The sequence below is a fragment of the Dermochelys coriacea genome, chromosome 1, assembly GCF_009764565.3.
Source record: "Dermochelys coriacea isolate rDerCor1 chromosome 1, rDerCor1.pri.v4, whole genome shotgun sequence".
NCBI lineage: Eukaryota > Metazoa > Chordata > Testudines > Dermochelyidae > Dermochelys > Dermochelys coriacea.
This window is the reverse complement of record NC_050068.2, coordinates 107150732-107163188: the sequence shown is the minus strand read 5'-3', so window position 1 is coordinate 107163188 and position 12457 is coordinate 107150732. Positions and strand designations below refer to the sequence as shown.

At 39.4% G+C, this 12457-nt stretch overlaps 1 protein-coding gene across 5 annotated transcripts in view; it reads right to left on the bottom strand.

Moving 5' to 3' along the window:
* The window catches only part of MYO16 (myosin XVI), a 627399-nt gene that overhangs the window by 294391 nt on the left and 320551 nt on the right, over positions 1-12457 (bottom strand). For all 5 annotated transcript variants that reach the window (XM_038387064.2, XM_038387062.2, XM_043509217.1 and 2 more), the window contains exon 11: positions 3471-3581. In XM_038387064.2, coding sequence (XP_038242992.1) covers positions 3471-3581 — 111 coding nt within the window. The remainder of the gene's footprint in view (positions 1-3470; positions 3582-12457) is intronic.

The window sequence follows — 12457 nt, the reverse complement described above, 5'->3', positions numbered from 1 at the left end:
TTAATGTTCTGGAAGTTGGTATGTATTGCACCCTCAGCAAGTTTGCAGATGACACTAAACTGGAAGGAGAGGTAGATATGCTGGAAGGTAGGGATAGGATACAGAGGGCCCTAGACAAATTAGAGGATTGGGTCAAAAGAAATCTGAGGAGGTTCAACATGGACAAGTGCAGAGTCCTGCATTTAGGATGGAAGAATCCCATGCACCGCTACAGACTAGGGACCGAATGGCTAGGCAGCAGTTCTACAGAAAAGGACCTAGGGATTACAGTGGATGAGAAGCTGAATATGAGTCAACAGTGTGCCCTTGTTGCCAAGAAAGCCAATTGCATTTTGGGATGTATAAGTAGGGGCATTGCCAGCAGACCGAGGGACGTGATTGTTCCCCTCTATTCAACATTGGTGAGGTCTCATCTGGAGTACTGTGTCCAGTTTTGGGCCCTACACTACCAGAAGGATGTGGAAAAATTGGAAAGCATCCAGCAGAGGGCAACAAAAATAATTAGGGGACTGGAACACATGATTTATGAGGAGAGGCTGAGGGAACTGGGATTGTTTAGTCTGCAGAAGAGAAGAGTGAGGGGGGATTTGATAGCTGCTTTCAACTACCTGAAGAGGATGGATCTAGACTGTTCTCAGTAGTAGCAGATGACAGAACGAGGAGTAATTGTCTCAAGTAGCAGTGGGGGAGGTTTAGGTTGGATATTAAGAAAAACTTTTTCACTAGGAGGATGGTGAAGCACTGGAATATGTTACCTAGGGAGGTGGTGGAATCTCCTTCCTTAGAAGTTTTTAAGGTCAGGCTTGACACAGCCCTGGCTGGGATGATTTAGTTGGGGATTGGTCCTGCTTTGAGCAGGGGGTTGGACTAGATGACCTCCTGAGGTCCCTTCCAACCCTGATATTCTATGATTCTATGGGAAAAAAAACCTAATAAAAAAAGACAAAGGAAACACGCAATGGCCTCAGAGAGAATTTTCCTCTACTGTCTCAGTGTGTTTTGTGTTGTCTCCTGGTGAAAAGGACCAAACAATTATCTGTCACAACAAAGTCTGCCATTTGCTTTTTATAATATTTAGATGCCCAAATGCAAAAATATTATTTATGTCAAATCACTAGGCCCAGGCCCCTGGAGCCACTCTGTCACTTCCTTTGTGGAAAACTGCCATAAAGCCAGGACAGACAGTTTCTTAACCAATCACTGCAGGGTTTCCCCCACACAGGGTGATTCTCTGATGCTGTAGAAATGCTATAGTGAGTCCTATGCCATCTCTTTACTAGCTGCCAACTGTAAGAGGGTGAGGCCTTGGCTCTCTAACCACCAGCTGATTTCCATATGCCAAAAGGGCCATTTGGGACTGTTGGCACCCACTGTAAACCCTGAAGGCTATTCTAATGTATGCCAAAGAATGGCTCTGCCCCCAGTCAGTTCCAGGATCAGGAAAGCACATGGCCGGGATGGGGGAGGGTTAAAGATGCCTTTGCATCCATTCTCTGTCTCCTCACACAACCTTCACCATTTTCCTTGACTGAAACCCAGGATCCGGCCCATTGTCATTAGAAAACCAGCAACCACTAGTATTCCAAAATTCTTTTAATGCCATTCAAAAATATAATAGTATTAGTGATTTGAAACTTTCATTGTATTAAAGTTCTGTTTAATTCACCTATCATTAGTTCATTCTAAAAATCTATTTACATAAATAGTTTAGGCTTATCAAGGCACCCATATTTCCAGTAACATAAAGATATCAGTTATTCCTTTTCAAATATTCCTTACAAAGCAGCTACATTCACCCAGTGTTCTGCATGGGAGTGTATAAAGAGTCTATGAAACACAAAACTAGGCAGCACTGACCTGTGGCCTGAGACTATGCTGATTTAGCATATCCCCTGAGCAGCCATTCACAAATGGGACTTCTGTATTGCAACAATAAAATCAAATCTACCATCTGCCCCACCTCTCTCCACCAACAGGACATCCTTATGGAGGAGAGATACAATAAAATCACCTGCCCTCAGAATGAAGCCCCACTTAGATCCCCTGTTTATAGGGCAGATGTAGTTTATGACTCTCTGCAACAGCTTCAATGAGCATGGCAGTATGTGTGCTGTGGTAAGGAAGATCTGGGTTTGGAAATGGCCTCCAGGGTCTTTTTCCCTTCTGAGATAATGGAGCCCAGGTAAATAATGGATGAGAGGTTTTTCAGTTCCGATGGTGATCACCACATATTGCACAAATGGCTGCTGTTAACCAGAACAGCACTGATCAATGGCTTCAAGATCACTATTGTGCTCTTGAACAAAATCAAAATATTTAATTATACCAGAAGGATAAATAAGAGAGGGGAGCCTTAGAAACCCAGGGTCAATCCTGAGAATGAGAAATCAGGTGAACTATTTTAAGAGTAAACCTACACTTGGCCCTGATTTTCATAAATGCTGAGCATCTGTAGCTCCCATTGACTTGAGTCAGAGTTGCACATGCTCAATACCTCTGAAAATGAGATAAAAAGGAGGATACATATCAAACAAAAAAGGCAGGAGCATAGATATAATCTCAGCATCTGAACAGCATTGTTACTACCAACCAATATCATAATACCCTATAAATGTAACTTCTGTATTTAATTTCAGGTGTATTTACAGTGTCTTGTTGTTTGTGACATTCTGGATCTCTGCATTTCTCTGGTCTAACCACACTCTGTCAATTCATTAGATTAAAGCAGATTCAGACATTTCAAATTTACATGCAAATTACCTAATCAGCTGTTCAATAAGCTAGAAAAGGGTAAGTAGTTATGAATAGGGATGCCAGAAATATGCATATGCAGGTTTTACTTTTGAAATAATCTACGGCTGACTGGATTCTCCCTCTGTTTAACTTGGCAAGAACAGAAAAATCTGTTGCATGTAAAGCATCTTGTAATTATTTTACTGTGTCTAAATCATTAACATAACAATATCAAGAGAATTATTCATGTAAATTGTAGGAAAAAGTAACAAGGAATCAAATGCTGTATACTGATTTCTGAATTTGTTATCCAAATCTCTATTCCATTCCGGTTATTGTAATCAGAAGCCTGCATGAAAATTATGATTACATAAAGTTAAACTCAGAAATTTCTTGATAGCTTAAGAGGAAAGAGTTCACATGCCCCTATCACATTTTACCCGCACATATTTTCTAGTAAATATACATATAGGCTTACCTGTGCATACTTGCTATAGCATTTTTTTTTCTAATTTCAGACTTTCCAATTAAATTTGAGTAGTTGTAAATTTAACACACACATACTCCTTCATTCATCTTAATATTAGTCAGCAATACTTGCCAGCCTAGTGTCTAGTAATTCTGCTTAGCTGGAATTATTAATAGTCCAATCCTATTTTCTTTAATTGCTCATGACTGAAGTTGACTGTAGGTAACTGAATAAAAATGCTGCAGTAAGCAGTTTCAAAGCCACTCACATATATCTGATTGTTACTGAAACGTTTCTGAATCTCATAGAGCAGGCTGCTGTCTGTTAGCTCACTAAGAGTAGCCAGGTCATCATTTGGTGCTGGAGGCATTAACTTGACCTGGAAAACACAAATCATACATTAAAATAATCTAACTTCATAGCTGCTCACCCTGCAGTGTAATATCCTAGTTTCAATTACAAGTGCCAAACACTACAATTGATATACATATTTATTGTGCATTAGGAAACCAAAAAGTTGTCTATACGTCTCAAATAACTCTTAATCCTTTATTTTAAGCAACAGAAGTAAATTAGAAAGATTATCAATTTTAAGGCATATATTCTGTATGGGTTTAATGGGGATTTAAGTATATGGAAATGTACATGTATGCTATTTGCAATTCCTAAACCTGACAAGACTCCAAGTTCAAGTAGAACACTCCTGCCCTCTTCATTATCTATTTCTGATGAAGATGATAGAGAGTTGAAAAGTTAATGCACTTGTAAATCACATATCGGCTGCCACCAAACAGCGCTCCCATATTACTGTAGCTTCATCCTTCTCAGCATATGGAACTTAATACGCTTTTGGAATTCAGCAGCACAGAACATAACAGAGGAAACTCAGTGAGAGACGGGAGTTAAATTGTCAGTAGGAGTGGAAGGTGCTCAGCATCTAATGTATGAATCATAATGTTTTATTATTATTTATATCACAGTAGCACCCAAAATGTGCTTGGTGCTTTCCAAACACAGAAGGAAATAAGAGGCCTAAAGAGCGTACAATCTAAATATTATAGAAATAAATTCTGTTACCAAAAAGAAAATTGCTTATATGTTATAAAAGTACAATAAATCAACCATAAGATAACTGCTATAAAATACAATAAAAAGACTGATACATTGTGCAGTGAATTCTACTATGCTCACAGTGCAGGTTGTATCATTGTTAATATCAGCTGACAAGTTTAATGTTTCTAGATGCCAGAAGAACATATACAAATAGATAATAGTCACCTAGAAGAAGTGTGTTTGAAGTGAACAACTGGCAAATCCACATTTTAATAAAAAGAAAAAGAAAATGGCATTCACAATATTATTTCATCAGTAATTGACCAATGTGATCAGTGAAGCAACACTGAGGGTCCAAGCTTGAAGTCAATGGCAGTTTTGCCAATTACTTTAATAGGTGCAGTGTCTGGCCCTGGGAGTCCAGAGTTCTGGGTTCTTTTCCTAAATTTATCACTGATTCATTGTGTGACTGGGTAAATCAGTTAACCTGTATGTGCCTCAGTCTCTTCATATGTGAAAAGGAACTAAATGGGACCTTTGTAAAGTGCTTGCAGATCATTGACCAAAAGGTACTGTGATTATACATATATATACAAAAAGTATTATAATTGTCATCTTAAGGCAGAGATAATCAGACACTGAGGCTACCCGCTGTGTTGTTGAGTAAACAAGATGAACAGAATTTGATGCTATATGTCTTTCCCCAGATGTGAACCTTTGGAAATAACAGAACATATATATTTTTCTCAATCAATCAATCAATAGGAGCACTAGATTTAAGATACACACAGAAAGAGTGTTTGAAGGCACCCAGACTTCATCTTTATGCCAAGCAAAAAAAAAACACACAAGCCATTGTGGTGTTAGACAGAACCACCAAATCCTGCTGGGTCTTAAATAGTTTACCAGCTTTATTCAAAAACTATACATCTGTTAGTATAAAACTGAACTTACAAACATATAGCCTTTCTCTAGCATCACAACCAAGTTCAGAATTGTAGAATATCAACTATGTAGCTCTTTACACTTCAGTTCACCTTAAAGATTCTCACAGACTCAAGATTTGTGTCAAAAATGACAGCTCTCAGGACATGAGCACAAAAAGAAATGACAGTTCTCTAAGTCCGGATTTAATAACAAAACTCTTTTTCTATTTTCTTCTTTATGCATTGTTGTTACTGCTTGCTAGAATCAGGACATACCTCTTATGAGAATTTTTCCTAGTTTTCAAACTTGTTATGCCTTTAGATAGCATACAGCACAATCACATACAGTACATACAAAGGCTCAGAGTGAACTGCTCTATTCAGTTCCTTGTCATTTCCACAACCAATCCTATTATTGTCTTCATTAAAGTCCAGCTCTATTTGTAATGAATGAGCCACCAATTTAAATCATACACTTGACAGAAACCACAATTCAAAGCAAAAAAAAATCTGAGAAATGTTAATTAGGAAGTATTAAAGGCCAAAAGGAAATAGGTATTGGGGATAAAAAATTAATTTGAAATGAAATTATCATTTCCTAAGATTAAACTGCTTACATTATAGAACTCACAAATGAAAGTATTCATATGCATTTAGCTGCATGTGTGCTACGTAATGACTATCATGACTTTTATAGAATGAACCAACATGCATATTTTCAGGGTCACGTCTAAGCAGAACTTATAACAAAATGCCACCCCAATAATGGATATATTGTCTTTGGACTAAACTGTGCCTTTAGGAATAGCTCTGTGTAAGGGGCAATGCATAAGATGCACCCCCTCATGAGTAGCCCTGGGACGGTTTATGATTCGGAGATTCACAGTTCTTCCCCTGCTTTGCTCCCCTAGGGTGAGATGGGGTGAGAAGTGGAATAATTTATAGCTGGCCTCAAGAGTGCCACTTAATTCCTTGCACACCAAACTGGCTCTATAGAGTGACATGTGTGAAGGGGATAAAGCTTTGTCTCTGCTCACTCTATCACACTTTGGGCAGCATACAGCAGCGTGTTAGCAACCACTTTAAGACTAGTCTCACTCTGACACCTCATCATTTTCCCTCCAGTCTTCAAAATAAAATTATATGTGGCATAAGATTCCAAATTTCTACATCATTTGATAAGAAAAGAGACATTTTTTTCACGAATGTGTCACTTTTTTTTGATCAGTACTAGTAACAGGCAATAAATACTGATCAAAGAAAATCTCTACTCATAGGTTTCATCTACACCACACACCTCTTGTGACAGTATATAGGGTAAGTGTAGCCACACACAGCAATGAAAAGTAGGCTGCATCCACACTATGGAATTATGTAGCTATGCATGACAGTGAAAGGCTTTGACGGGGAGGCAGCAATTAAAGGCACCAGCAGCAGGGTGGCAGCGGAACACTACACTGCTAGAAATAGCAGTGTAGATGACAGAGGCACTACTTGGGCATGTAGAGAGCCATATACAGGGAGGGCTGGAACAATTTGTACAGTGGGGGTGCTGAGAGCTATTGAACCAAACTGTAAACCCTGTATATGATGGAAACCACTTCAAGCCCAGGGGTGTGGTAGCACCCCTAGTTCCAGCACCTATGGCCGTGTACCCACAGGATTCAGGTGTGTCTTTACTTTACACATATAAGCAGTGCCTCACCATCTACACTGCTATTTATACCCATGCTAGGGGGCGTGTAGTGTATGTTCTCACATGCCACCATAAGCAGTGTGCAGTATAGATATAGCCATAGGTAGCGTGACCAGGTGTCCGGTTTTTTACAAGAACAACCTGGTCAAAAAGAGACCCTGGCAGCTCCGGTCAGCATCACTGACGGGGCAGTTAAAAGTCCGTTCGGTGGTACTGCGATGCTAAGGCAGGCTAATCCCTATCTGTCCTGGCTGGCACCACGCTGCGCCCCAGAAGCGGCTAGCAGGTCTGGCTTGGGACTCGTAGGCGAGGGGCCACGGGACTCCGTGCGCTGCCCCCGCCCCAAGCACTGGCCAATGGGAGCTGTGGGGGGGAGGGTTAGGAAGGGCGGTACCTGTGGGCGGGAGCAGCATGTGAAGCCTTCTGGCCCCCCGGCTTAGGATCCAGACCTGCTGTCTGCTTCCAGGGCATGTGGAGCGCAGTGCCAGGACGGACAAGCAGGCAGCCTGCCTTAGATCCCCTGCTGCAGTGCTGACCGGGAGCCACCTGAGGTAAGCCTGTACCCCAACCGTGAGCCCCAACCCCCTGCCCCAGCCCTGGGCTCCCCCAAACCCAGAGCCCCCTCCTGTACCCCAAACCCCTCCTTTCCAGCCCCAGCCCAGAGCCCTCACCCCTCCTGTACCCCAACCCTCTTCCCCAGCCCAGACCCCCCTCCCACACTCTTAACTCCTCATCCCCAGCCCCACCCCAGAGCCCTCATCCCCTCCTGCACCCCAAATACCTGCCCAAGTCCCAAGCCCCCTCCCACACCCTGAACCCCTCATCCCCACCCCCGAGGCTGGAACCCCCTCCTTCACCCCAAAACCCTCATTCCCAGCCCCAGAGCCAGCACCTCCATCTAGAGCCCTCACCCCCTCCTGCACCCCAAATCCCTGTCCAAGTCCCAAGCCTCCTCCTGCACCCTGAACCCCTCTTTTCTGGCCCCATCCCAGAGCTCACACGCCCAGTTAGAGCCCTCCCCTTCTCCTGCACCGCAACCCCCTGACCCAGCCTAGTGAAAGTGAGTGGGGGTGGGGGAGAGTGAGCCACCGAGGGAGGATAAATGCAGTGAGCAGGGGTGGGGCATCAGGGAAGGGTTAGGCCCTCGGAAAAGGGTCAGGGCTAGGGTGTTCGGTTTTGTGCGACTAGAAAGTTGGCAACCCTACCCTTAAGCAAACCATCTTGTGCACATGACACCGTGAATTTTACCAACAGCATTTCAATATTTGTTCACCCAACCTAAAAGAGCAATTGCAGATATCTCACTGGTATTCCTAAAGACCTTCATCTATAACTGTTAAACTAGATCAAGTAGTAACTTTCAAGGAAACCATATACCATAATAATTCTCTAAAATATACACTCTGGATAGACAAAGACACCTCAATCAAATTTTGTTGTCACTATTAACATTTTAAGATTTATATGTTAGTTATTGAACAGAGACTATAGGCTGTGCAACTGTTTGACCAGTTTCAACCTGCTCATTAGAAAATCTTTTCTGATACATATGGATCTTTAGTAAGAAATTAGACATCAGGGAGATCACCCTGGGGGGGAAAAAGACCTTGAAAAACTGTTCTCTCCTGGTCTCAGAGACTCTTTAAAATCACATGAAAAGACTAGAGACAAAGCAGATTTAGGAGCAAAATATATTGATTAATTTGTTCACTCTCTGCAACCTATGGAATAATAAGTTTTAAGGATTTTTTTAAGCCAAATGATGTGCCAGAAAGTTTGTAGTTATGCTATATTGTGCTCCCAGACCCACAGACAGGTCATCCTTTTCTCTTATAATTGTGGAGATCAGATTCCAGAGTAAGAGTTTGATATAATTTTTTGAGTTCTTATATTTTTATATCATGATTTTGAGATTCTATGTCAGGATCGAGTTTATTTTTTCACAATGATGGGAGTTCAGTACTGTCCAATTTATTTTTAAATTATGCTTTCTCATTTCTGCTTTCACTGTAGAACTTTTCAATAGATACCTATCATCTTATTCATATCAGAAACAGGGCTGGCAAGTGATTAAAAAAATTAATCGCGATTAATCGTGTGATTAAAACTATTAATTGCACAATTAATTGTGATGTTAAACAATAATAGAATACCATTTATTTAAATATTTGTGGATGTTTTCTACATTTTCAAATATATTGATTTTAATTTCAACACAGATTACAAAGTGTACAGTGCTCACTTTATATTTATTTTTATTACAAATATTTGAACCGTAATAAACAAAAGAAATAGTATTTTTAATTCACCTCATACAAGTACTGTAATGCATTCTCTTTATCATGAAAGTTGAACTTACAAATGTACAATTATGTACAAAAAATAATTGCACTGAAAAATAAAACAGTGGAAAACTTTAGAGCCTGTGTGTCCACTCAGTCCTACTTCTTGTTCAGCCAATTGCTCAGACAAACAAGTTTGTTTACATTTGAAGGAGCTAATGCTGCCTGCTTCTTGTTTACAGTGTCACCTGAAGGTGAGAACAGATGTTTGTGTGACAATGTTGTAGCCGACATCACAAAATATTTATGTGCCAGATGTGCTAAAGATTCATATGTCCCTTCATGCTTCAACCACCATTCCAGAGAACATGTGTCCATGCTGAAGACAGGTTTTTCTCGATAACAATCCAAAAAAGTGTGGACAGACACATGTTCATTTTCATCATCTGCGTCAGACACCCCCCAGCAGAAGGCTGTTTTTCTTTTTTGGTGGTTCAGGTTCTGTAGTTTCCACATCACAGTGCTGCTCTTTTAAGACTTCTGAAAGCATGCTCTACACCTTGTCCCTCTCATTTTTAGAAGGCACTTCAGATTCTTAATACTTGGGTTAAGTGCTGTAGCTGTGTTTAGAAATCTCACATTGGTTCTGTTAGAGTTGGAAAGAAGGAGCAGGAGGACCCAGAGGCATATTGAATAAACGGGCTTCTTTATTGCGGTACTTGTTCCCCTCGACACAATTGTTGAGTAAGCCCCGAACTAATCACATCACATTTTTTTATCTAAGTTAATATGTAAATACCCACATTTACTCCAACACCCCCAAAACCCTTATTTGATAATATGACCATCCATATAATGAATATTAATAGCTAATTACTGAATATAATTATACCCGCCCATTTAATGTTTACAGCATTAAGCATATTATAGACATTTTTACCTTGAAGACACATTCCTTTGCAGTAATTGTAGGAGGAAGGGGTCATGACCCGAGCTCATTTATGTAGCTGGGAGAGGAAGGGAGGGGACCAGATAACACTTCTTCACATAAAGGGTATCCTTCAGACAACCATATTTCTTATGCAGCTACAATGTTTATCAATCCTTAACAAGCAGAAGAGAAGGGAAAAGGGTGGCAATTTTATCTATCAAGGGAAGAACAGTGCTTGCCTGTGCCTCAGTCCCTATTACCATGGTAGCGGTTACCCAGGTCTTTACTTAACCCTTACATACTCCAACAGATACCTTCTTTGCATTTTGTCAAATCCGTGGTGAAGGTGTTCTTAAAATGAATAACATGTGCTGGGTAGGCATCCGAGACTGCTATAATATGAAATATATGGCAGAATGCAAGTAAAACAGAGGAGGAGACATATAATTCCCCTCCAAGGAGTTCAGTCACAATTTCAATTAACACATTCTTTTAATGAGTGTCATCAGCATGGAAGCATGTCCTCTGGAATAACGGCCAAAGCATGAAGGGACATATGAATATTTAGCATATCTGGCACGTAAATACCTTGCAATGCTGGTTACAAAATTGCCACATGAATGCCTATTCTCATGTTCTGGTGGCATTGTAAATAAGAAGCTGGAAGCATTATCTCCTGTCAATGTAAACAAACTTGTTTGCCTTAGTGATTGGCTGAATAAGAAGTAGGAATGAGTAGGTTCTAAAGTTTTACATTGTTTTGTTTTGGAATGTAGTTATGTAACAAAAAAATCTATATTTGTAAATTGCACTTTCACGATAGAGATAGCTCTACAGTACTTGTATGAGGTGAACTGAAAATACTATTTCTTTTGTTTATCATTTTTACAGTGCAACTATTTGTAATAAAAATAATATACATTGAGCACTGTACACTTTGTATTCTGTATTGTAACTGAAATCAATATATTTGAAAATGTAGAAAAACATCCAAAATATTTAATAAATTTCAATTGGTATTCTATTGTTTAACGGTGTGATTAAAAGTGTGATTCTAACATTACAGCAATAAAAAAGAAACCACTGAATATTGTACATTAGAAGTCCACAACACATTATGTGGCCAACAATATGTGGCACAACAGTTCTATGCCAAGTCTGTTTTCAAAAGAAATGGCTTAATCAAACAAAAAGACTAAGCAGTTTTGCTTGTGGAATGTAACACACAACTCCATTTCATGCCAGAGATCTCAATTGTGTACTGGGAAAAATCTCCCCCTCAAATGATAAGAACAGAAATTGCCAACTATGCAACTATGGTGATTATTCATATTGCCTTCTTGATCTAGCATATTGGGTTCAGGAAATTAGTTGAGATCAAAAAACATATTTCAGCTAGAAACAAAAAAAAAGAATAAAGAGCCCCCAGTTGCTCATCTGACCCCCATTCTCTTAGATTTCATGATATATGAATTTTATTTTATTGGATATGGTATTTTGTTATTTTCTATATTAACATTTTGTGCTTGTGTGTAAATCTGAGCTATTGTAATTTTTTGATTTCAAAACCAAAAATAGTATTATATCTTTCAATATTAAATATGTATGTTCCAAGCATAATACGTTTAAAATCTTCTCTCAGATCCCCCGAGGAAGGCCTAATCTACATGCCATATTGCCTATGAATGTATGATATGCTTGACATGCACCATGTGAAATATCATGCTGGTCCATTTAATAATATATGTAGATAAAACCTGAGTAATGACTCTGCATATCGTAATGAAAAATTAAACAGAATATGATTACTTCCAATATAGGTTAAGATACAAACATTACGGATAAATTACACTGAATCCTTTTTAGATGTATCACATTTAAAGTCCTATGTTCAAAGCTTTTATTTTTAACGTAAAGCATTCTGTCTGTTATGGAAACATTTTGCCAAGATTCCTTAAAAGCAACTGCATTCAACAGAAATTTCAGTTCTCAATTTGCACAACAATAAAAATTATGTTATTTAGAAGGATTAGTGCTGAGTACATTATAGAAGTCAGAACTGCTTCATAAACACATAGCCTTCTTTAAAGTTGCTTGTGATCTATATCATGGACACATTATCAGCAACAAATAGTTTGGAATGTACAGAAAATGGGAAGAGATTCTGAACAAACTATTTCTGTCTCTTTCTGCCCTTATGTCAAGGGCAGCCATCATTGTATTAATAAAGGAAGTAAAACTAGCGACAGTCATATAAACACTAATATTTGATTACACAGATTTTCACAGTATTGTTATGAGTTGGGTGAAACCTCGTTATGGGATGTTAAACTGTGACCTCTCCAGTAAAAAGACTGCATAGTTTAT